This window comes from Mustelus asterias, chromosome 12 (genome assembly GCF_964213995.1).
Source record: "Mustelus asterias chromosome 12, sMusAst1.hap1.1, whole genome shotgun sequence".
In the NCBI taxonomy this organism is placed as follows: Eukaryota; Metazoa; Chordata; class Chondrichthyes; order Carcharhiniformes; family Triakidae; genus Mustelus; species Mustelus asterias.
The window spans coordinates 6,269,393-6,295,386 of record NC_135812.1 but is presented as its reverse complement, the minus strand read 5'-3'; the positions used below and the strand labels follow the sequence as shown (position 1 = coordinate 6,295,386).

General features: G+C 43.8%; 1 protein-coding gene across 1 annotated transcript in view; it reads right to left on the bottom strand.

Annotated features, from left to right (window-relative positions):
• The window catches only part of rnft1 (ring finger protein, transmembrane 1), a 32,528-nt gene extending 12,201 nt beyond the window's left edge, over nt 1-20,327 (bottom strand). The window contains exons 1-5 of the mRNA XM_078224647.1: nt 20,222-20,327; nt 17,653-18,137; nt 14,298-14,374; nt 13,812-13,912; nt 7,057-7,210 (exon numbers count right to left, since the gene is read on the bottom strand). Coding sequence (XP_078080773.1) covers nt 7,057-7,210; nt 13,812-13,912; nt 14,298-14,374; nt 17,653-18,137; nt 20,222-20,247 — 843 coding nt within the window. The 5' untranslated portion in view covers nt 20,248-20,327. The remainder of the gene's footprint in view (nt 1-7,056; nt 7,211-13,811; nt 13,913-14,297; nt 14,375-17,652; nt 18,138-20,221) is intronic.
• Nucleotides 20,328-25,994: the final 5,667 nt, after the last annotated feature.

The following is a 25,994-nucleotide window of genomic DNA, read 5'->3' as shown; positions in this document are numbered from 1 at the left end:
AGGTAATCAAGTCTTAAAGGTACAGACAATGTGAGTGGAGAGAGGGTTAAGCACAGGTTAAAGAGATGAGTATTGTCTCCAGCCAGGACAGTTAGTGAGATTTTGCAAGCCCAGGCAAGTCGTGGGGGTTACAGATAGTGTGACATGAACCCAAGATCCCGGTTGAGGCCGTCCTCATGTGTGCGGAACTTGGCTATCAGTCTCTGCTCAGTGACTCTGCGTTGTCTCCACTCACATTGTCTGTACCTTTAAGACTTGATTACCTGTAAAGACTCGCATTCCAACCATTATTTTGTAAATTGAGTTTGTGTCTCTGTATGCCCTGTTTGTGAACTGAAATCCCACTCACCTGATGAAGGGGCGGCGCTCCGAAAGCTAGAGGCTTTTGCTACCAAATAAACCTGTTGGGACTTTAACCTGGTGTTGTGAGACTTCTTACCATGTAATGTCCACTGTGGGTATTCGTCAGTTAAAACAGGTCTGCATTTAAGATGGATTATTTTTTCAAAAGTAGAACTTATAACAGCTAGAAGTAAATGACCTGTCAAAACACTTGGATTTGACTTTTGTTTAGTCAGAAAATATTGCAGATTGGAGGCTGCCACTCAGAAGCATTCAACATTTCAAGATTACTTTGCAACTGTAACAGTGCGATCACGCCATACATTAATGACTGCTTTTTAATAAAATTTCTTGTGGATCCTGTGGTGTTTCCCACAGAAAAGAAGATGTACTCTTTTATAAGGACAAGAGTTTCATACCAGTTAATACACAATGTATTATTCTTCTGCCACCAAGGGGAAATATTGTTATTTTAACGCGTTACATTTTAATTGTTTTAAGTTAAACAAGGTTGGGTTATACAGCTTAATTGTCCCTTGGTCTTTCACAATTGCAGTGCTTGTCAGTTTAATTTCCAGATAAAGTTTTCCAGTATTAAGTAACAACTTATTTCTCTGAAGCTCAGTTACTTTTATTTATTCTTTTACAGCTGTATAACGCTGGCCAGGCCAGCATTTATTGCGCATCGCTAATTGCCCTGGGCAGCATGGTGGCACAGTGGTTAGCACTGCTGCCTCAGTGCCAGGGACCCAGGTTCGATTCCCGGCTTGGGTCACTGCATGTTCTAACCGTGTCTGCGTGGGTTTCCTCCGGGTGTTCCAGTTTCCTCCCACAGTCCGAAAGACGTGCTGGTTCGGTGCATTGACCCGAACAAGCGCCGGAGTGTGGCGACTAGGGGAATTTCACAGTAACTTCATAGCAGTGTTAATGTAAGCCTAGTTGTGACAATAATAACTAAAAAAATTTAAACTTTAAAGAAAGTGGTGGTGAACCACTTTGAAAACCAAATGTAGCATCTGCATGTACTGTACCATTCTTACTGTACAATCTAATGGGACATTGTACACAAAGATCAAGTGGAGTATTTTTTCATACTTTGATTTTATATTATTCATGGTTAAGTAGGGAAAATCTCAGCAATATGCGAGGCAAAGTTGTTTGGAACATTTCATTGCACTGTTGGCAGCTGGATCTTCAGCTGTCCAAGCCAGACCATGTAAGGATGGCAGATTTCCTTCCCTAAAGGATATTTAACCAGATGGGTTTTTCCAACAATCGACGATGGTTGTCAGTCATAGAATCCTACATTGCAGAAGGAGGCCATTCGGATCTGCACCGACCATAATCCCACCCAGGCCCTATCCCCATAACCCCATGCGTTTACCCTAGCTAGTCCCCCTGACACTGAAGGGCAATTTAGCATGGCCAATCCACCTAACCCACACATCTTTGGACTAGCCGATTGATCAATTCTTAATTCCAGATATTTTTAATTGAATTCAAATTCCACCATCTGCTATGGGTAGAATTCTCTTTAAATCCGATTGCTATTGTTCCTCCTCTCCTGCTTAAAATCCAAACATTTTTCCATTCAGCTTTCGGTCACCCGTGCTAATTATCTCCATCTTTAGCTCAGCAACATTCTTGTTAATGATGCCTCTCTGAAACATCTGAGGGTGTGCTATATAAATGCCTGCTGCTGTAGTGACAGATTTATAAAAGATCCCACAAACAGAGATAAATAAACAGGGTGAGTATTGCTGAAAAAACATACATCCTCCAAACCTTTTTGTCATGCATTTATGAGGGCAATTCACAAGAACACAAAATGTAAAGGGAGCAACCACTTACGCTGTACGAGGAGATAGTGATGATTGGTTGGTAAGTGGATTCGGATTGGTGGAGGTGTTGCCATGGAGAATGCACCAGTTGGCTGTTAACCATTCAGTTGGGAAGGCGATGGCCTAGCAGTATTATCGTTCGATATTAATCCAGAAACTCAGCCAATGTTCTGAGGACCCGGGTTCGAATCCCACCATGGCAGATGGTGGAATTTGAATTCAATAAAAAATATCTGGAATTAGGAATCGACTGACAACCATCATAGATTGTTGGAAAAACCCATCTGGTACACTAATGTCCTTTAGGGAAGGAAATCTGCCGTCCTTGCCTGGTCTGGCCTACATGTGACTCCAGAGCCACAGCAATGTGGTTGACTCTCAACTAGGGATGGGCAATAAATGCTGGCAGCCAGCGACACCCATGTCCCAAGAATGGATAAAAAAATATCAGTAATGAGTTAAGCTTTATTTAAATTCAAACTAAGCAGGTTGATTCTTGATTGGTCAAGGGATTACCCCGGGGAATGAACCAGATAAATGGCTGCCATCTATTTTGTTTAGTTAAAAAAGGCAATTTCTCAACCAGCAAGTCAAGGAAAGGTAGCTCATTTGAATGTTCCATTTCAAAGATGAATTTGAGCGCAGGATGGAGTAGGGTGTGTAAAGAAATTCTTACATTCAGCTATGGATTCAAATATACCATCTGTCATCTACATGTCAAAAATACGCAAGGCATAAGAGGTCAGGTGTCATTCCATCAAAGACACATTCCTCGTGGAACCCAACAAAGATGTTTACGAAAGCTGGACATAGAGGGGATCCCATGGCAACACTACCTATTTGGGCAAAAGTGGTGCTGTTAAAACTGAACTCAACTGTGTGAGTTGCTGAGTTCATAAATTCAATGAATACTAATACACACAATTGCATCAGGTCTAGATGTCCATGATATAGTGCTTCAGTGCAAATGTTTTTGACTTCCTTGAGCAGTTCATTGTTGAATAGGCTAGCAATGTCAAATGAGCACATGGGCCCTGCACTGCTATCAATAGCAAAGTCCTGTACGGTCATCACAAATGTGAAGGAATCCTTCACAGGGCCATCTGTGCTGCAATCAATTCTAAAATCCTATGAATTGACCAATTAAACTATTTTTGTGATATTGGTGGCAAGATACAGTAAATGTTATACCAGGAGAACTTGCCTATCCTCCAAATCCAGATATCACTTTTATTATTGAGATTGAACAGTATTATACCACAAATGTTGAAAGGATGGACATGATTTCTGATGTTGCATTCTTAGGCTACCATAATTGTGGGAAAATCAGCAGAATTTGTACTAGTAGAAACTGGTTACTGGATTGTTAAGAGATCTACAATGTTCCATTATAATTTGCCCACTGCCATCACTCTGCCACATCAGCATTTTACAGAATGAGTGGCAGGTCACTAAGAGCCAGTCACTAAGGAGACACTGCATGTCCGAGAACTGTGAATGGGTCTGTGGGACATATTTGAGCATATTGCCTAGATTTAGTAAATTTCGGATGTGGGAACTACTTATACATGTTTAAAACAAGCTGCAGTCAAGTAAGAGAGAGACCTGGATACACATTTTTAAATCAGACTGCATTATACCACCCCTTTGAAAATGCCCCTCTGTAATTTCATATAGATGTTGGCAACCCTTTAGAACTCGCATGAGGCCTTAGACAATGAGTGTTGATGAGTTATTCAACCGCGGAGTCACATGGGATTGGTGGATAATGATTAAAAAAAAGGGATGTTGGCTGATTTCCCAGAATGCAGTAATCAACTATAGAGAAGCTCAGAATTCAGCTAACTCAGGAAAGGCCAGTCTGGGCCTGGATTTTCCTGCCCCATGTGGCTCTGAGGTACAATAGGCTTTAGCAGTAAGTCATGTGGTGCATCAAGATGTATAGAAAGTATTCTTCTACAAAAAGGAGCACAATTTGCACAAGCTGCTGAAAAAAAAAGTCACAACCTCCACATGAAACAAGCAATGTTGCAAATGGTAAGTGTATTAAATAACTGCAGCACAAACTCTACAAACCATTCTTAGCTAAACTATGTACAAACAAAATAAAGCTTCCTTAACGTGTAATCCACAAAATATCTAGCATGAAGAGTAACTGACAGTTCTACTGCAGGTCACTTACCCATGATCTATAAACCCTGCATTAGAGGCCAAGAGCATTCCGAAAAATACCAGTTTCAGAATGTGAAGCGTATCCCTGACAACAGTCTCCAAGTCCTCATTCTAATAATGCAACCAACAGGAATAATCAGAGTGGTAAAGGAATTATTTAAAATGTATGAATTTATTGGCGACTTCTGATAAAGTTACATGAACTTATCTTCCACCCCCCCCCCCCCCCCCCCCCCCCCTCCAAGAGCGGTTTATCCTTCCAAAAATCTCAAAACTTTCCACACGCCTACCTAAACACTGAGTAGCTGGTGTTGGCCCATCCTGACACTCACTCTGGCACATTTTCGAGCAAAGATCACAGGGACTGGTTTTTGCTCCCACTACCTAGCCCAGAAATACATCACTCCTGCTGACACATCCTTAGCGTAGATCACGCAATATTATGAGCTAGGAACGAAACTGGGACAATCTTTCTAGTTTGAAAGCACAGTACTAAAAACATCATGGCAACCACAAACAAAGGCTATCCTTAAGGGTTTCTCACTAATGCATGCACTGCGGGTTTGACAATAAAAGACACAAGAGGGAAATACCGGAGGATTTTTAGAAACTGAGGTAAACATGATTTCTTTTTCAATAAGCCTATCTTTTGAAAGTCAAATTACCTGTATATAGTTGGAAACATTTAACAGCCAATTGCTCTGTAAATTACCACAAGTCGAAGGCTGCCAAGTGAATTTCTCACTTTTGAAGGTTACAGCTATGCAGTGGAACATGAATATTAGACTCAGCTGCAGCATAAATAGTGTCAGAAATAGACTGACAAAGTCTTTGGGAAGCATCGCTGCACCACCAATATGCACATTTCAGGCTCAATATACACTCCTGTTCTACATGATCAGCCATGACCTCACAATCCCAAATAGGCCTGGGTTTGATGGCTTGCATTGTGAAATCATCGAATTCTTTGTAGCGACACTCAAAGATCCACAGATGGAAACTTAACATATATACTCATATCCACACTCCCTCCATGCAGAGCCAGCCAATTCCCACCCATTCTCAAGAGGTGAAATGGACTTCATCATTCTCCACGTTTAAGCCGACTGTGTGCTGACAGGTTATCTGACATGTACTACAAGGAAGCTTTTAGTCGAATATAGAATGGTATAGATAGATGTATTTAAAGGGCATGCTAGACAAGCATATGGAAGAAGGAATAGTGTGTTATGATATTAGATTTATATGAGGAGAGAACAGCAGAAGCTTGAGTGGAGCACATTTGCCAGCACGGACTCATTGAGCCAACATCACCTGATGTCTGCAGTGTGCGAGCACTTTCAAGCAGTTTCTTTTCAAGGGAGTTGTGTGTAGTTTTTAATGTTCACTCACAGAATGTGGGGGTTGCTAACAAGACCAACATTTATTGCCATTCCCAACTGTCCTCAAGAAGACAAGAGTGGGGCTGCTTTCTTGAATACAACTGATTTAATTGTTCGTCCATTTCAGAGGGCAATTAAAAGTCAACCACCTTGTTTGGATCTGCAGTTGCACATAGGCCCTACCAGGAAAGGACGGCAATTCCTTCCCTAAAGGACATTAGTGAACCAGATGGGATTTTACAATAATCCAGCAGTTTTAACCTACTGGCTCTTTTTATTCCAGAATCATTTAATTGATTTAAATTGCTGCCGTGGTGAGATGTCGCTGGATCATTAGTCCAGGACTCTGGATTACAATTCCACTGACCTAACCACCATGCTACTGTATTCCATGTGGCCAGGCAAGTGCTGAAATGGATCACTCAGACTCCAAGCTACTGAAATAGCTATATCTGTAAAATTTCTATTTGCTCCACAGTGCTCACTTTGCATTCTTCCACCCAACCACCACCCACTACCCCGTAACCCCTAAAGAGACAAAGCATACTTAGCTCAGTCCGTAGTGCTTGTGAGACTGCAGGTGTACCATCTGCAGACAACCGGTAAAGGTCACTGGTTATCTCAGTGCTATTTGTTTAGGACCAGCCTTCCTAAAACTATACATAAGCTGCGTTGCTTCATGGGCTGAGCAACAACATTTAAGTAGAAACTTAAACAAGATTATCTTGATTACTGGTATTGAGGGAGTGTGCACTACAGGAGGTGTCAACCTTTGGATAAGATGCTGAACCAAGGTCCCGTAAGCCAAAGATCCATTGGTATTATTTCAATAAAGAGCAAGGGAGTTCTTCTTGATGTTCCAGCTAATATTTATTGCTCAACTAACATCACTAAAACAAATGATCTGATCATTATCATATTAATGCTTTTGCAAGCTTGCTGTACACAATTGGCTCTATACTGATGCATCTCAAAGGTACTTAATTGTCTATAAAATGCTTTGGCACATCTGGAGGTTTGTGAAGGGAGCTGTATAAACAAAAGTCTGCCTTTTTAGTTAATTCAAAAGTAGTTGATGTTTTCCCACCAGAACAGTGCTAGTTGAGTTTGTCACAGTTTAGCTACTTACGAGAGATCCCCAGGTAAGTGTTAAAAATGTATCGTTGTTTGGAGATGTACTTTGATCGCAGGGTTGAAGGTGGAAATACAAAAAAACCGAAGGTGCATTTATACTTTAAAATATGGACTTTTGTCCCAGAACTGTTTGCTATCTTGGGATGTAAACAATTACAAGCTCGGATCATCTTCACTAAGCTTACCCTCGACTTGAACAACATCAGTGACGAAGGCACCAATAGGATAAGGCACTTGAACCCCATACAGACGAACTTCAATATGAAGTCTGCAGTTCCCACGATCCACAGTACATCCCAGAATTTGACAGGATCGACATTCGGATGCAGAAAGATTAAGCTGCAAAGGAAAGAATGTAGTAAATTTAAAAACTAATCAAATATTATTCACACTGAATTTTTTTTTAAAATCATGGTTCAGATTGATAGGCCCGGATTTTACCAGCACGCCCGTCCCGCTTGCAGAACGGCATCCTCCGTTGGCCTCGGGCAAGTGTGCCAGTAAAATTCTGGCCTTAATGTCAATTATACTGTTATGGTTAAGAGAAACAAGTGATGGGCATTAACTGTCTTTAAAAAATGGATCACAAATATCGATTCGGGACTCTGTAAGCTCTCCGGTTCGGGATGCATTTCGTCACCTGAATCCGACTTCTGTAAGCCACTGCAGATGTCTAATTAAGGTTAACAAGTCCCTCAAGGCATCCCTTCCTTGGGGAGAAAAGTGTGTCAGGGCTGCCCCATGTCTAGCCAGTTGTATTCTATCTGCATGGAGTCCTTTCTGTGCCTCTTGTGGAGGAGGTTGTCAGGATTGGCTGTGTGGGGCCTGGGCATGAGGGTGGTCCTTTTGGCTTACACTGATGACTTGCTCCTCATGTTCACAGACCCAGTTGACCTGCGGAGGATGTGCTAGTGTCAAAAAAATCTGCTCTACAGCTTTCTCCGCCAGGATCAACTGGGGTAAATGTTCTGGACTCTTAGGAGGTCCATCTTGCCATTGACCAACTATCAGAGGAGCTCAGGCCTTTCACTTGGGAGTACCACCAATCTCCTCTACCTGGGAGTCCATCTTGGTCCCGCTGAAGAATCCAGGCCAGCAAACATTCAAGAGCTGGAGGCCAAAGTCACCACCCACCTAGGGCACGGGAAAGGACTGTTTCGAGTGTTGTCCTACAGGGATCAAATGTTGGTCATGAACCTGCTGATTGCCTCCATGCTGTGGCACTGTCTGGTCACTTTGATTCCTCCCCAAACTTTGTCATGAAAATACAGAAGAGGCTCAATAACTTTTTCTGGGATAGAAGGACGCACTGGATCACTGCTGAGGCTCTGTATCTTCTGCTTAGGGAGGGCGGTCAGATGCTGGTGTGCCTTTGCACCCAGGTGGCGACTTTTCATTTCCGGATCCTGCAGCGATACCTTTACGTAGAGACTCCTTCCCAATGGTGCGCCCTGGTGATGTATTTCTTCCGCCAGGTGCACAGCCTCAACTATAACCTGCAGCTCCTGTTTATAGACCTGAGAGATCTCCACACCTCCTTGCGGGAAGTGCCTGTCTTCTATAGGGAACTGATTACGGTCTGGAACATGGTCGCCACATGCCGGCGTTCTCTCCCATCAGGAGTAGCAGCTATCGTCAGAGAGTCGTTGCTCAAGAATCCGCATCTCCATCACTATGGATTCAGATGGCTAGCAGAAGAAAGGACTTTGGCCGTTAGGGTGACCAGAGTCAGGGATGTGTGCTGGATGGTGCCACTAGAATGAGCTCGATATGCGTCCATTAATGTCCAGCTCACGGCCAAAGCCATGCACAGGTTGAAAAGCGTGTTTCTCTGACCTAACAGCATTTGTGACATCAAGGCGGCTCAGGCATGTGGTGGACTACTGTCTGAACTCATCCTTGTTCAGATGGAATTCCACATTGATCCTGCATCCTGACACATCCCTTGGGAGCCGCAATCCCACAATTTGAACCATTTCATGGAAATTCCCTGTGTGCCTTCCATTCAGTACAAAGGTGTTTCCTGTATGACCTGCTGCTGCTCACTCTCCTCCTTGTCTTCCTCCATCATCAGGACATGCCTTGACAGTCTGTTTTACCGCTTGACGGTGGGGAAGTCCCCAGTGGAGGGCTCCCAAGCAGAAGTCCTCCTTTCCTCCCCCCAGTCGAAAGCCTGGCATGGAGGATGTCACATGCAGCAATGCCAAGCAACCATAGATTAAGATGGTTCACAGACTCCCGGCCACATGTCTTCTCTACAGTCAATGGGAGTTTGTGTTCCACATTGCCCAAGGTTGCGGACCCTTTTTTAGCTATTTGAATTGGATTTGATTTCTTGTCACATGTATTAGTATACAGTGAAAAGTATTGTTTCTTGCACGCTATACAACGTATACCATACATAGAGAAGGAAACGAGAGAGTGCAGAATGTAGTGTTACAGTCATAGCTAGGGTGTAGAGAAAGATCAACTTAATGCAAGATAGGTCCATTCAAAAGTCTGTTGGCAGCAGGGAAGAAGCTGTTTTTGAGTCGGTTGGTACATATCCTCAGACTTTTGTATCTTTTTCCCGACAGAAGGTGCAAGAGAGAATGTCCGGGGTGTGTGGGCTCTTTAATTCTACTCCTCTGTAGAAGAGTGACTGGGACCAGAACAGGTTGTTGGTGATCTGGACACTTAGAAACTTGAAGCTCTGGACCTTTTCTACTTCGTCCCCATTGATGTAGACAGGGGCCTGTCCTCCACTGCGCTTCCTGAAGTCGATGACTATCTCCTTCGTTTTGTTGACATTGAGGGAGAGATTATTGTTGTCGCACCGGATCACCAGATTCTCTATCTCATTCCTGTACTCTGTCTCGTCATGCTTGAGATCTGACTCACTACGGTGGTGTCGTCAGCAAACTTAAAAATCTAGTTGGAGGGCAATGTGGCCACACAGCCATATGTGTACAAGGAGTATAGTAAGGGGCTGAGGACACAGCCTCGTGGGGCACCAGCGTTAAGGATGATCGTGGTGGAGGTGTTGTTGCCTATCCTTAGGCACTCGGGGACTGTGAGGAGGGAAGAGGACCTCCTCGTATGCTGACTACTGGCTGTGGACAATTGGCTATTAACAGATCCAAGCGTCAAGCAATTGAGGGGGCCGTTCAACCCGACTGTGTGCCTCTCTCCTGCAGCTACTTTGATGGATGGGTGGCCTTGGAGAGGGAACACACACGTCCATTGGCACGCTTCAGACCTTCCACAACTGATGGGTGCCTCAGAGGCTATGGTGCATCATCCCCCGGAAATGACATTTTGACTTAATTAGTCAAGTCTGCTTTTGACGTTTTATTTTGGTTACAGTATCTCACCAGGGGCTGCCACCCCTGTCATTTTTGTTTCATTAATTGATTATTGCTTTTTTAGAAAATAAAGGTGTATGAATAAGTGATCTCTCCATGCCTTTCTACTCAGTATGGAAGGGTTTCTGTATGGCCTGTTGCTGCACACCCTCCACCTTCCCCCTGTCTGGACACGCCTTGTTCTACCTTCTGGTGGTGGGGGAGCTCTCTATATGTGAGTCCTCCTGTTTTACATCGGAGACCTGGTATGCAGGGCGTTGCACGCAGCAGTGCATTGCAACTATGGGTTAAGGTGGTTCAGGGACTCCCAAGCCTCATGTCTTTTATGCGGCCAAAGGGAGTCTGTGATCCACATTTACAGAGATTGGCCAGGGGCTCGAATCCCCGGTCTTTTTGCTTGCTTTACTGATTGTTTTTTGTTCTAATCAAGAGTATAAATAAGGGATGACACTGCGGGGGCTGGGGTGCATCATCACCCCTGGAAACAATATGATTTTTGCAAGTTTCCTTTCGAAATGGTTTTTTAAAATAAAAACAGCACCCCACCAGGAGCTGTCACACCCTTGAATTTTTGATCTTGTGTTTAATGATTTTTCTGTATTACTAAATAGGGATGGCATCACGAGGGATGGGTGCAACATCACCCCCAGAAATTATCTTATGATTTGATTTTCTATTTTTCCTTTTGAAATGTTGTATCTTGTCAACAGTGCCCCACCAAGGGTTATCACCCCCATTCATCAGCTTATTTTATTGACCATCTATTTTACTCTAAAGTAAAGGGACTATAAATAAGGGATAGAACCATAGAACCCTACAGTGCAGAAGGGGGCCATTCGGCCCATCAAACCTGCACTGACCACAATCCCAATCAGGTCCAATCCCCATAACCCCATGCATTTACCCTAGCTAGTTCCCCTGACAATAAGGGGAACTTATTTTCTTAGGGGCGGCATGGTAGCACAGTGGTTAGCACTGCTGCTTCACAGCTCCAGGGACCTGGGTTCGATTCCCGGCTTGGGTCGCTGTCTGTGTGGAGTTTGCACATTCTCCTCGTGTCTGCGTGGGTTTCCTCCGGGTGCTCCGGTTTCCTCCCACAGTCCAAAGATGTGCGGCTTAGGTTGATTGGCCATGCTAAAATTTGCCTTAGTGTCCTGAGATGCGTAGATTAGAGGGATTAGTGGGTAAATATGTAGGGATATGGGGGTAGGGCCTGGGTGGGATTGTGGTCGGTGCAGACTCGATGGGCCGAATGGCCTCTTTCTGTACTGTAGGGTTTCTATGATTTCTATGATAAGGAGCAATTTAGCATGGCCAATCCACCTAACCTGCACATCTTTGGACTGGGATAGCTGGGACACTGGAGTAGAATCAAAGGAGAGCTGTGGGACTGAACCATCCAATAAACCCTCTGAATAAAGAAAAGCTGTGTGTCGGTTTCGGTTTCACCAACTGGTTTGGATCCTTTTAACACAGACTGGGGTCCTGTTGCAAAGAATAAAGGTAAAATCAGCACAGTCCCAGATGATCACAGGCTAGTGGTGATTTAACCTGAGGATCACCACACCTCAGGTGAGGGGCCAGGTGAAATGAATAATCTCAGCCAGTACAGGAATTGAACCTGCGCTGCATCACTCACTAACCGTCCAGCCACTAAGCTAAACCAACCCCCAGAAAGAAGTAATAAATTTAATTCTAACTGGTTCATCTTCACACACAAGTCACATCTGGTCCGAATTAATTTTGCCTCACTGCAATGCAAATATCATTTAGCATGACAGGGTAAAATGAGGACCTATGATCCATTCACAAGATCTTTAATTTATATTTCATAGAGTTACTTAAAAAAAAAACAGAATTCAAATGTCATATTACTCCCTAAGCAAGGAGAGGCCACCAATAGGAATCTTGGCCAACATCCCTTAAACAGCTAAACCCATCATCCATTTTCTGTCTGATGACACCTCTAGCACTCTGGACATTTTTCCACACTTCATAAATGCAAGTTGACGTAAAACAAGCTAATTAATCATTCTTTATACTACTGGGTACAGACTAGCTAGAATCTGACAATGTAGAAGGAGGCCATTCAGCCCAAGGAGTCTGCACCGACCACAATCCCACCCAACTCCCTATCTCCATAACCCCATGCATTTACCTTAGCAGGTACTCCTGATGTTCAGGGGTAATTTAGCATGGCCAATCCACCTAACCTGCACATCTTTGGACTGTAGGAGGAAACCGAAGCACCTGGAGGAAACCCACATGGGGACAATGTGCAAACTCCACACAGACAGTGACCCAAGCCAGGCGGCACGGTAGCACAGTGGTTAGCACTGCTGCTCCACAGCTCCAGGGACCTGGATTCGATTCCTGGCTTGGGTCACTGTCTGTGTGGAGTTTGCACATTCTCCTCGCGTCTGAGTGGGTTTCCTCCGGGTGCTCCGGTTTCCTCCCACAGTCCAAAGATGTGCAGGTTAGGTTGATTGGCCATGCTAAAATTGCCCCTTAGTGTCCTGAGATGCGTAGGTTAGAGGGATTAGCGAGTAAATGTGTAGGGATATGGGGGTAGGGCCTGGGTGGGATTGTGGTCGGTGCAGACTCGATGGGCCAGATGGCCTCTTTCTGCACTGTAGGGTTTCTATGATTCTATGAATTGAACCTGGGTCCCTGGCGCTGAGAGGCAGCATTGCTAACCACTGTTGCCACCCTTAATGGTTACCACATTAACCTACAGAAAAGCCAATTCAAAAAGGAGATGTTTCAATGTTATCAAGTATATCAACACCAAGATTAGTCTATTGAAATTAAGCTAGGTCTCACATTCACATCAATTGTAAACCTGGATTCCATTTTTTCTTTGCCCCCAACATCCCATTTGCATTTTCCTTCTCCCAACAACCCTTTACTAATCACCTGCCTGTAGGAGCACAGCAATCTGAGCCGTGACTGATCCACATTTCAAGGTGTCTCATAGTTAACAACAAGAAGCTGTGATTTAAGTGGCACAAATCCAATTAAAGCATGCATTGCTCCTTTTCCTCCTCAGCTCTCTGCACTAAACCTCACAAATAATCCCAAGCTAAGGCAGCAGTTAAGACTTGAAGTCCAGGCCACTGTCAATATTGTTCTCAAGATGGGCACTCTGGGAACTGGGGTTGCAAAAGCATCCTGGACTGATTTAACGTCATATCTCACCACCTCACCCTGTGGGATTTGTGTATGTTGTATCCATTCTATGATTTTGTGATTAAATCCCCAACATATCTATCTTATCTTACGACCTACTTGATTTGCCTCTGTTTTCACGAGTGCATTCTTAATAAAAAAAAAAGGAATGCACTAACGCAACTTTTAAATTAGATATAGCTCTTGGGGCTAAAGGGATCAAGGGATATGGTGGTGGTGGTGGGGATATTGAATTTGATGATCAGCCATGATCAAAATGAATGGCGGAGCAGGCTCGAAAAGCCGAATGGCCTCCTCCTGGTTCTATTTTCTACATTTATCCTCGGAATCTGTTACCTGTAGAAATGCAAGAAACTTCTCTAACTTCACTTGAAGCTTATTATTATTTTGTACTGGACAAAAAGTACCTGTAGAAGAGCGACTGGGACCGAAAGGTGTCATAGAGAAGAAGAGTGGAGGCTGTTAGAAACACAAGCAGCCAAGCACACTGTAACATTGAGCGGCGCTCCTAAAAAAAATAAGCAGAAGAGTTACTTTCAGTCTGAATTTGCACAGTTAAAGAAAAAGATTATCATGCATCACTTTCATCACAGTAAATATCTCAATCCACAGGATGACAGTACAATGATGTTCATCAGATTCTGTGCCAGTAGCAAGAGGACGTACCACCTGGAATCCACGATGAGAGGAATTTTTGTTGAAACTATTGACTTGTCGGATGTTACCTAGCTCAATTTATTTACCAACTGAGTCAACAGCTTTGGAGTAAACTACGTGAATATTGACCACTTATGCAAGGGATATGTTGGAGGCTCATCCCAGTTAGGAGGCAATGACTTCAGGAGCAGAGAGAGGAAAACTGGCAAAATGCTTTTTAAATAAAAGAAACCTACCTGGAGGAAGACCTGATTTATAATTATCTTGTTTGCATAAAGGAAAGTTATGCACAGTCCAACACCGACTGCAATACCTAACAGAACAAAAAATATTTGTGATTGACTGGAGTGGAATTTTGTTAATAAAAAAAACAACTTCACTCAAGTGGAGAAGGGCAAGTAATTAACTGAACTGTGACGTGAACCTAAATACGCCACAAAGGACACAGCCAGATACTTGGCCACCTCAGTTGTTCCTAGTTATGGTGTTTATATGGCATACTAGTTAAGATGTTAAACCAAGACCTTCTCAGATGGATGCAAACAGCTTTATTTTGAAGGTCAATTCTCCCTGGTGTCCTGGTCAATATTTATCTTTCAACTAATGCCACCAAAAGAAATCCATCTGGTTCACAAACATTCTTTAGTGAAGGACACCCTTGAGGTCAGAACAATGTTTGACCAAGTGTGGCATCAAGGTGCCCTAACAAAACTAAAGGCAATGGGAATCAGGAGGGAAACTCTCCAATGGGTGGAGTCATACCTAACACAAAGGAAGATGGTTGTGGTTGTTGGAGGTCAATCATCTCAGTCCCAGGATATTGATACAGGAGCTCCTCATGATATAGTGTCCTCGGTCCAACCATCTTAAAGCTATTTGATCAATGACCTTTCCTCCATCATAAGGTCAAAAGTGGGGATTTTGCTGATGATTACACAATGTTCAGCACCATTTGTGACTCCTCAGATACCATCCGTGTCCATATCTAGCAAGCCCTGGACTATTTAACCCTGGGCTGCTAAGTGGCATATAACATTTGCACCACATAAGTACCAGGCCATCTCCAACAAGGGAGAGTCCAACCATTTCCCCATAATATTTAATAGGATTACCATTGCTGAATCCTCCACAATCAACATCTTGGGGGGGTTACCATTGACCAGAAACTCAACTGGATCAGTCATACAAATACTGTGGCTGCAAAAAAACAGGGCAGAGGTTTGGATTTCTGTGGGGAGTTACTCACCTCTTAAATCTCCAAAGCCTATCCACTATCTAAAAGGCACATGTCAGGAGTGTGATGGAATACTGTCCACTTGCCTGGATGAGCGCAGCTCCAACAACACTCAAGAAGTTCAACACCACCCAGAACAAAGCTATGCAGCTTGGACATTCTCTCTTCCACCTTCTTCCGTCAGAAAAAGATACAAAAGCCTGAGGTCACGTACCAACCGACTCGAGAACAACTTCTTCCCTGCTGCCATCAGACTCCTGAATTGACCTACCTTACAATAAGTTGATTTTTCTCTATACCCTAGCTATGACTGTAACACCAGATCCTGCACCCTCTCCCTTCCTTCTCTATGAATGGTATGCTTTGTCTGTATAGAGTACAAGAAACAATACTTTTTACTGTATACTAATACATGTGACAATAAGAAATCAAATCAAAGCAGCTGCTTGATTGGCACACCATCCACTAACTTAAACATTCATTCCCTCCACGTAGTGGCAGCAGTGTGTACCATCTACAAGGTGCACTGCAGCAACTCACCATAGTCCTATTTGACAGCACCTTCCAAACCCATGACCTCTACTACCTAGAAGGACAAGGGCAGCAGATGCATGGGAACACATCACCTACAAGTTACTCTCCAGGCCACACAACATCCTGACTTGGAAATAGATCACCGCTCCTTCACTGTCACTGAGTCAAAGTCCTGGAACTCCCCAACAGTACCTTGGGTGTACCTACCCCACATGGACTGCAGCAGTTCCAAAAGTGGCTCACCACCACCTTCTCAAGGGCAAATTACGATGGGCAACAAATGCTGGCCTAGCCAGTGATGTCTACGTTCTGTGAACAAATAAATTCTTAAAAACCCCACCCCAGATGGTTGTGATCACCTCAGAGGCAGCAAGATTCTGGAATTCTGCAAGCTTTTTCTTGACTCTCCAGTAGGAAAGCTGGTTTAATGAGTTTGTGAATAACAACCTGTTTATTTATGTAATTGCAGATGGGAATTTGTGGCTCCGTGCATTTCGGAAATGCTACTCCATCAATTGTTGCAAGTTTATAGAAAATCTTTTGCTGAAATTCCAACAGCTTCATCTGTGTTATTGAACCACCCCACTTAGGCAGCCAGCTGAACTCACCATCATTACCAACAACTAAAATCAGACTCATTGAAAGTTTCTGATGGTATAGAAACATATCCATGCAGATCAGAAAGTCATTCTGTAGAAGGAAAAAAATCAGAGGGTTCCACTTCTCATCCATGCCCTCTGCTGGAAAGAGAGAGGGTCTTGCCCCTTATTCTCTATCTAGTGACTCTTGCTGGAAGATCCCTTGCTCAAAGGTGAATGCTGACTAAGAGCAGAATCACTGCCCAGACTTATATATAAAGAAAAGCCACTTGCAAAAGGTACCAGAAAGTGTCCAGTACCTTTGCAGAGGGTAAAATGAGTGAAAAGGATCAAACAAACTTCTCTTCTAATGTGAACTTCAGTGGTTTCAGTGACAACTGTTGTTATTCCATATGCAGACGGTGCTTACACTTAGTGATTTTGTAGCTTTGCACTTATTACTGTAATGTGAGTGCTCAAGTAGCCTTGGGTTTACTTAAAGCATCGCATGGTGCTAGCAGGTGGTAATTTGGAGGGAAAAGTCACATCATTTCAATTCAATTCGCCAAAAGAAGAGCACTGGGACTAGCTGACTGCGCAACTCCAAAGCATATGTTGCAAAGGACTGAGTTTTAAAGGTGTTTTTGAGCCTCACCCCCTCAGTTTGCTCTCCTCTTCTCCTGAAGGCATCAACTTATTCTGAGATTCAGCTCCATTGATGCTTGCTAAACTCCCATATCTTTCAAGTGGGCATTCTTCAGGTACGAGACTAAACAGTGAATGTTGGGCAGTTATTTAACCATGGAGTATCACTGTCAAAGAACCACACTGACTAGAAAATTTGTTTGTTGATATGGGGAAGCATCAGGATGGGAACCATTGCTTCCCAAGCCTAGGGAATGAAAATAAATTCTTCCATTCCTACCGGTGAGATAAGCAAATTTAGTATGATTTAGCAATTGGAACAGCTGTCTGTATAGCTCAAGTCCACACTGTGCAGTTCCTTTATTAACCAAAATATCACCCAAGAATAGCTTGAGGATGTGCATTACAAACTGCTTTCAGAATATTTTTTTAAGTCCTAGAAAAGATATGAGCCCCAAAAACCCTCAAGGGTCCGGTCACCTGGTCTCCCACTGCAGGAGACCAAGGAACGACATTGGAATCTCAGAAGAATAAATATTAATATGCAATTTATAAAAAAAACCCCACATGTAAACCATGCTTCTGAAATGTTTTTCATACCTAATGCATGCTGGAAAACCAGTTTGGCACAAACAATAAGAATGTACGGGAGACTCTTCTGAAGCCATAGAAAGATGTATCGAAGTTCTGAAATTGAGCTGGTGGGTTCTCTGTCATCTTGTTCAGACCTTTCTCCAGCAGGGCCCTCTGCCCTGGCATGAGAATGAGAGTGCGAATGTGAATGAAAAGAATTTGAGTGCTGGGCACCTGCTCCAAGTCTGCTGCTCCGGTCTTCGGATGCATCCACCTGGATTTGAACCTCCCCTTCTTTGGAAGGATGTGACATGTTCTCTGGAGTCCTAACAAATAAAGCAGGATGTGAATCCATGCTTTCCCCTACAGTTCCATTTAAAGGTTGCGCGTGGTGATGGCTAATGTCTGTGTGCACGATGACAAATTCCTTCTGCATTTCAGATTCCCTTCCTGCTTGGTTGTTTAGGATCCCTGGTCTGTGTTGTGTTCCAGAGCTCTGACCCGAATGTCTCCTATACCATGAAAAATCAAAACAAAACATTAGATCCAGCACTTTACATTTATCACATTTATTTACTTTTGAGATGCTGCTCCCTTTCATCTGCTTAGTTTCTGCTGCTCTGAGGACAGGTGTCCTCCCACCCAGGCTGCCAGCACCAGAGACAATGCAGGCAGTTTGTCCTGATGACACTCGGAGAAGAATAGGCATCCATGTTGCATCAGTCCATGCTATTTGGTACTAGTTAAATGTTGCACATTAACTTTGTAAAAATTTATACGTTGGCGATCTGTGTTCCAGCGATGGGCAACCAGTTCCCACCAATAATCTGGGCCCTACTTAGTAAGTGTAAGATCATAATTCCATTCAAGGATTCCTCTTCTTAGTACTGTAAACACATTCTTTTGGAACATCATCATGGCGTTGGCAATTTTGGCTCAGAGGATGGCACTCTCATCTGACTTAGAGGAAAGGCATTGTAATAGCACCTTTCATGACCAAAGGTCATTTAAAGCCGTTTAAGCAAATGAAGTACTTTGGAAGCGCAGTTGATATTGTAATGTAGGAAACGTGGCAGCCAGTTTTTCAGACAATAAGATCCCACAAGCGGCAATATGGTAAATGACCAGATAACCTACTTCCGTAATGTTGAAAGAGGGATAGAAATTGGCCACAACACCTGAGATAACATCCCTGTCGCTCTTTTAAATAATGCCATGGGCAGATGGCTCCTTGGTTTAATTAACACCTCACTCAAAAGACTCTGACAGTCCAGAATTCCCTCAGCACTGCATTGTCAATATATATATTTGTGCTCAAATTTTGGAACAACTGAGGACCCACTCCAGACCTCACAGCCTAAACTGAGACTTTAGTTCAGTGCTGAGAAAGTACAGCATTGTCATGGTGCTGTCATTTTGTTGGGACATTAAACAAAAAATGTAGCTCTTGTTGGTTTAACTGGACCGGAAAATATCCCAAGTCCTGTCTAAAATTAATTGCTTCAACCAATACCACCAAAAATAACAACTTTTCATTTGTTGTTGGGGGGTGTGGGGAAGAGAGAAGTTGCGGGGGGGGGGGGGTACTAACTGAGCACAAACTCAGTTAACTTTGAGGGTGGCACGGTGCCACAATGGTTAGCACTGCTGCCTCACAGCTCCAGGGACCCTGGTTCAATTCTGGCCTTGGGTGACTGTGTGGAGTTTGCACGTTCTCCCCATGGGTTTTCTCTGGGCGTTCCGGTTTTCTCCCACACTCCAAAAATGTGAAGGTTAGGTTGATTGGCCATGCAAAATTGCTCCTTTGTGCCCTAAGGTTGGGGGGGGGGGGGAAATCAGCAGGGTAAACACATGGGGTTACTCTGTTGGCAAGTCAGTGCAGACTCGATGGGCCTCCTTCTACACTGTAGGGATTCTGTGATGATTCTATGAAACCGGCTGCCAGATTTCACGGTATAGCACTTCATAGGATCATAGAACCTCTACAGTGGAGAAGGAGGCCAATCGGCCCATCGAGTCCACACCAACAACAATCCCACTCAAGCCCTATCCCCATATCCCCACATATTTACCTTGCTAATCCCTCTAACCTATGCATCCTGGGGCAATTTAGCCTGGCCAATCAACCTAAACTGCACATCTATGGGAGGAAATCGGAGCAAACCCACGCAGACACGAGTAGAACATGCAAACTCCACACAGACAGTGACCCAAGCCGGGAATCGAACCCGGGTCCCTGGAGCTGTGAGGCAGCAGTGCTAACCACTGTGCCAGTCCAAAAGTAGTTAATGGGCTGCTTCAGTTTGGAGAGCCTTGCGGACCTGATTATAAATGCAGGTTCTTTCTCTGCGTGTAATATACATAAATCTGGGGATGGGGAGTGAAATCAGAGTAGAGGAGGAGCTGTGTGTCCCGAAGGCCGGCGTTAGCGAAAAGGGAAACAGCTCAGGCCTCTCCGTCAAGGCACTCACTCTCCTCGACTACATTGATTGACCGCGGGCGAGGGAAGAAGTCGATCTCAACATGCGGGAGAGGGGAGCGAGAAATCCCGCAGCTTTCCGGGTTTCCTTCTTCAGGTGTTTCCTGGGCCATTTACCTGTCATTCTGAGGCCGGTGTTTCATGCTGGGAAGAGTCCAGCGCCCGGCTCTCCCTCAGCCCGCGACAGCCATTTCCCCGGCCCGAGTCACAAACCAACCGGGGCGGGGGGGAGAGGTCAGAGGTCAGAGGGGAGAGGGCACTTGCACCAAGTTTTTATATTTTAAGAAAACATACACGCGACCAGATGCGGCGTGAAGAATGTGGGTTTAGTGTAGGAGCCACATTCCTGTTCAATGTGGAAAAATATTTGACTTTATTTTTCAAAAATGAAAGGCCAACGGTCCCGCTGACGCAGTGACGTTCGCAGTCGCTTTGTTGCCGTGGCAACGGGTTTAACAAGGTGCTGAGGACAGGTAAATATTTAATTCATGGCCTTTCCGCTCTAAGATTTCACTATTAAATTAGCACATCATTGTCTGCCTTCCCCCCCAAGCTTTTAAAAGTTGTCTAGGTGCAGCGTTTGTTTCAGACTCTCATTCCTCAGCCTGGGGGGAAGGGGTTTCAAATGGCGGGGGGATTAAAAACCTTTCCCTTGGAGCATTGTCATCCTCCCTAATGTCATAGAAAATACAAGCAGGAGTAGGCCATTCAGCCTTCCAGCCTGCTATGCCATTCATTACGATCATGGCTGATCATCGAATTCAATATCCTGATCCTGGGGTGGCACAGTGTTGGACCTGTTGGACTTTAACCTGATGTTGTGAGACTTCTTACTGTGCTTATCCCAGTCCAACGCCGGCATCTCCACATCTTGGCACATCATCTCCACATCACAGCACTGCTGCCTCACAGCGCCAGGGGTCTGAGTTCGATTCCCGGTCTCAGGGCACTGTCTGTGTGGAGTCTGCACATTCTCCTCGTGTCTGCGTGCGTTTCCTCCAGGTGCTCAAGTTTCCTCCCACAGTCCAAAGAGGTGTGAGTTATGTTGATTGGCCATGCTAAATTGACCCTAGTGTCAGGGGGACTAACAGGGTAAATATGTGGGATTACGGGAATAGGGCTTGGTTGGGATTGTGGTTGGTGCAGACTTGATGGGCCGAATGGCCTCCTTCTACATTGTAGAGGTTCTATGATCCTGCCTTCCCCTCATATCCCTTGACCCCTTTAGCCCTTAGAGCTCTGGTTTCCTCCAACATTCTGAAAGATGTGCTGGTTAGGTTCATTGACCCAAACAGGCGCCAGACTGTGGCGACTAGGGGAATTTCACAGCAACTTCATTGCAGTGTTAATGTAAGCCTTATTTGTGACTAATAAATCAATTTTAATTTCTTCTTGAAATCACAAAATGTTTTGGCCTCAATTACTTTCTGTGGTAGTGAATTCCACACATTCACCTCTCTCTGGGTGAAGAAATTTCTCCTCACCTCAGTCCTAGAAGGTTTATCTTTTATCCTCAAACTAGGACCCCTAGTTTAAAGTTTATTTATTAGTGCCACAAGTAGGCTTACATTAACATTGCAGTCACACTCCGGCGCCTGTTCGGGTACACTGAGGATGAATTTAGCATAGCCAATGCACCTAACCAGCACATCTTTCAGACTGTGGGAGGAAACCGGAGAACCCAGTGGAAACCCACACAGACACAGGAAGAACGTGCAGACTCCACACAGACCCAAGCTGGGAATTGAACCCGGGGCCCTTGTGCTGTGAGGCAGCAATGCTACCCACCCACCTGACGAAGGAACAGCCTGTTCCGAAAGCTAGTGTCTTTTGCTACCAAATAAACCTATTGGACTTTAACCTGCTGTTGTTAGACTTCTTACTGTGTTTACCCCAGTCCAACGCCGGCATCTCCACATCATAACCAGACTAGAAGCAGGAGTAGTCATTTGGCCCTTTGAGCCTGCTCCGCTGTTCATGGCCGATATTCAAATTAAATATCCTGATCCTCCTTCCCTCCATATCCCTCGATCTTTTTAGCCCAAGAGCTATATCTCATTTCTTCTTGAAATCACACGACGTTTTGGCCTCAACTACTTTCTGTGGCAATGAATTTCATACATAAACCATTCACTAAGTGAAAGAAAATCTCCTCACCTCAGTTCTAAAAGGTTTACCCCTTACCTTCAAACTATGTGCCTGAGTTCTGGACTCCCTCATCATGAGGAATATTTTTTCTGAATTTACCCTGTCTAACCCTGTTAGAATTTTATAAGTTTCTTAGAGATCCCCTCTCACTCTTCTAAACTCCAATGAATACAATCTTAACCAACCTAAACTCTCCTCATTTGACAGTCCTGCCATCCCAGGAATCTGCACAATACACCAAGTGTGGCCTCACCAACACCCTATACAATTGTAGTTTAAAAAAAAGTCTCCATGTAAAATTCTGTCTGCTAACCTTTCCTGTGAAGAACTTTGGGATTTTTAAAAACTAGCTTTACTACATAAATGCAAGTGGCTGGTGAGTCTAGAACCAAGGGACACATTTTCAGGCCACTTAAGAACAAGGCGATGAGGAATTTCTTCACTCAATGAATCTTTGGCATTCTCCACCACAGAGAGCAGTGGGAGATCAATCATTGACAGCATGTTCAAGACTGAAATCAATAGATCTCTGGATACTAATGACATCAAGAGAAATGACGATAACTTGGCAAAGTGGCGATGAGGTAGATGATGATCTAATTGAATAGTGGAGTGGGCTTGATGGGCTGATTGGCCTATTCCTGTTCCTATTTTGCCTATCATAGAATCCCTACAGTGCAGAAGGTGGCCCTTTGGTCCATCGAGCCACAATGGCTAACGTAGTTAGGACATTACAAAAAGAGAATTGGCAACAAGTCAGGATTTTATTTCATTGTAAACCTAGAGAAAAGATCCTAAGTAGAGAAAAAAATCATGGGTCCTCGCATTTTGAATATTAGAATGCTGGGGGAAATCAACAACAGAATTAAAGAAGTGCTACTCTAAGGAGACCAAGTAAGAAAAAGAAGTAAAAACAAATATTGCGTTTCATACCGGGGGAAAAAAATTGGGTAGACTCCTCTAAGCTGCAGGGTCCGTGCGCATCTGGACTCGAAACATCAGCTCTTTTCTCTCCTTACAGATGTTGCCAGACTTGCTGAGATATTCCAACATTTTCTCTTTTGGTTTCAGGGTCCGTGTACATATCGCACTGTGTAACGGCAGATTGCGAAACTCACTATGCAGTTGAAAAAGGGTGGAAGCTCTCTATGTGGTTTTAAAAGTGGGGTTAATTCCAGTCAGAGAAGGATGAGGTTTTATCTGGCATATTTGAAAAGAAGGCATGCTTTGCTGTACCGCGAGGGCTGTTTGAAAAAAAGATATCAAGTCAGCGGTCTCCAGGGTACGAAGTGGAGTGCTGGAAAGACAGTAAAAAAAAATACTGAGCAGTCTTAAGTCACTCATGCCTGCAAGGGAAATGGCAGGTCAATTAGGATCCATGGGTCCTTACAATGAAGAAAATGAAACATGGAGTTCCTATGTAGCATATTTGCAGTACTTTGGACAAGTGAATAAAACTACACATGAGTTGCTTGTACCAGCTTTTCTCAATACAATAGGAAGTAAAACCTTCAATTCTCTTTAGAACTTGGTCATCTAGCAAAGCCAGGAACCAAAACTTACAATACTTGACAAAGATCCTTGAAGAGCATTACTCTCCAAAGCCATTAATCATTGGTTCAGGTTCCACCAAAGGAATCAAGTGAAGGCGAAAGCATTGCTCAGTTTGTGCGTATGTTAAAAAGGCTGGCACAGCATTGTGAATTTGGTGAGTCATTAGAAGATACTCTTCAAGATCGTCTAGTTTGTGGTCTCCAAAATGAGGCTATAAAGAAGATTGGTCACTGAACATGCTTTGACTTCAAAGACAGCAGCAGAAATTGCAGTGTTGATGGAACAGGCTGCTAAATAGGTTTCACAATTTGGTGCAGGAATGAAGATCCACAAGTTGGGAACTGTCCATAAGAAGTCAAAACAGCAACAAGCATGTCACAGATGTGCTAAAGTGGGCCATTCAGTGAGTAAGTGCTGGAGCAAGAATAGTCAATGCAAGAATTGTGGCAAAATGGATCACATTGTGAAAGCTTGTTGGACTAGACCAGATTCCCTGAGAAGAATATTCAGTAGAATCTAGGTATCTTCAAGAAGAATAAGTTGCATTCTAAAAAAATAATTTACAACATGAAAGAAAGGACTAATGACTGTGAAGAAGAGAATGTCCAGAAATATGATGAGGAGCTCTGACTGCACGTCTTATCCATATGACATGAATCACATAGATTCTGGGTGATTCTAAAGTTAAGTGGACAATCTATTAGGATGGAGGTTTTTTTTATTCATTCATGGGATGTGGGTGTCGCTGGATGGGCCAGCATTTATTACCCATTCCTGAGGACAATGTCAACCACATTGCTGTGGGTCTGGAGTCACATGTAGGCCAGACTAGGCCAGGTAAGGATGGGAGATTTCCTTCCCCAAAAGACATTAATGAACCAGATGGGTTTTTACGACAATCGATAGTGGTTTCATGGCCATCCTTAAACTTTTAAATCCAGATTTATTCAATTCAAATTTCACCATCTGCTGTGATGGGATTGGAACCTGGGTCCCTAGGGAATTACACCAGGTCTCTGGATTACTAGGCCAGTGATAATGCCACTACTACACTGCCTCCCAGGTTGATACCAGTGCTGTTGTATCTTTAATTCCTGAGACTACATTCCAACAAAAGTTAAAACATCTTCCTTTAAAACCAGCTAATGTGATTTTAAGAACATACACAGAAAAGGTTACGTCATGGTCAACAAAGAATGAGTGGACAAACAGCGGAGTTGCCTCTCCGTGTGGTCTGTGATAATTTTCCAGCTCTATTGGAAGATCATGGTTGGAGAAGATAAAGCTTAACTGGATTGCTGTCTTCACGCTGGTTGATGCCAAAACAGATCTACAGCACCTTCTGGATAAATACAAGAGGGCATTCGAAGAAACACTTGGCTCAATGAAGGGAGTTCAAGTGAAACTCAAGGTTAAGCCTACTGGTCAACCAAAAAGTTTTTCTTAGTGTCACAAGGAGGCTTACATTAACACTGCAATGAAGTTACTCTGAAAATCCCCTTGTCTCCACACTCTGGCGCCTGTTTGGGTACACGGAAGGAGAATTTAGCATGGCCAATGCACCTAACCTACACGTTGTTCAGACTGTGGGAGGAAACCAGAGCACCCGGAGGAAACCCACACAGACACGGGGAGAACATGCAGACACCACACAGACAGTGACCCAAGCCAGGAATCGAACCCAGGTCTCTGATGCTGTGAGGCAGCAGTGCTAACCACTGTGCCACCGTGCAAGCAAGAGCGGTACCATATGCAATTCGTCCCAAGGCCAAAGAAGAATTAGTATGACTTGTTAACATTGGTGTGTTGGAGCCAATTACAATGAGATACTCCCATCGTACCGGTCATGAAACCAGATGGTTTGGTTCGTATTTGTAGTCATTTAAAAACAACCATAAATCCAGTGATGTTTGCTGATCAATATCCGCTTCCTTTAAGACTTGTTTGCTGGGTTATCAGGTGGGCAAAAATTCAGCAAGATTGATCTTTCACAAGCAGATGAATGTAGCCACTGAATCTCAACCATTGTTTACCATTGTTGTACTTGTAAAGGTCTTTTACATTATAAAAGAGTGCCTTTTGGACTAACATCTGCACCAGCCCTATTCCAAAAATTGATGGATCCGATTTTAAGTGGTCACACTGATATACAGTGTTACCTGGATGATGTTCTAACTACAGAGTCCAG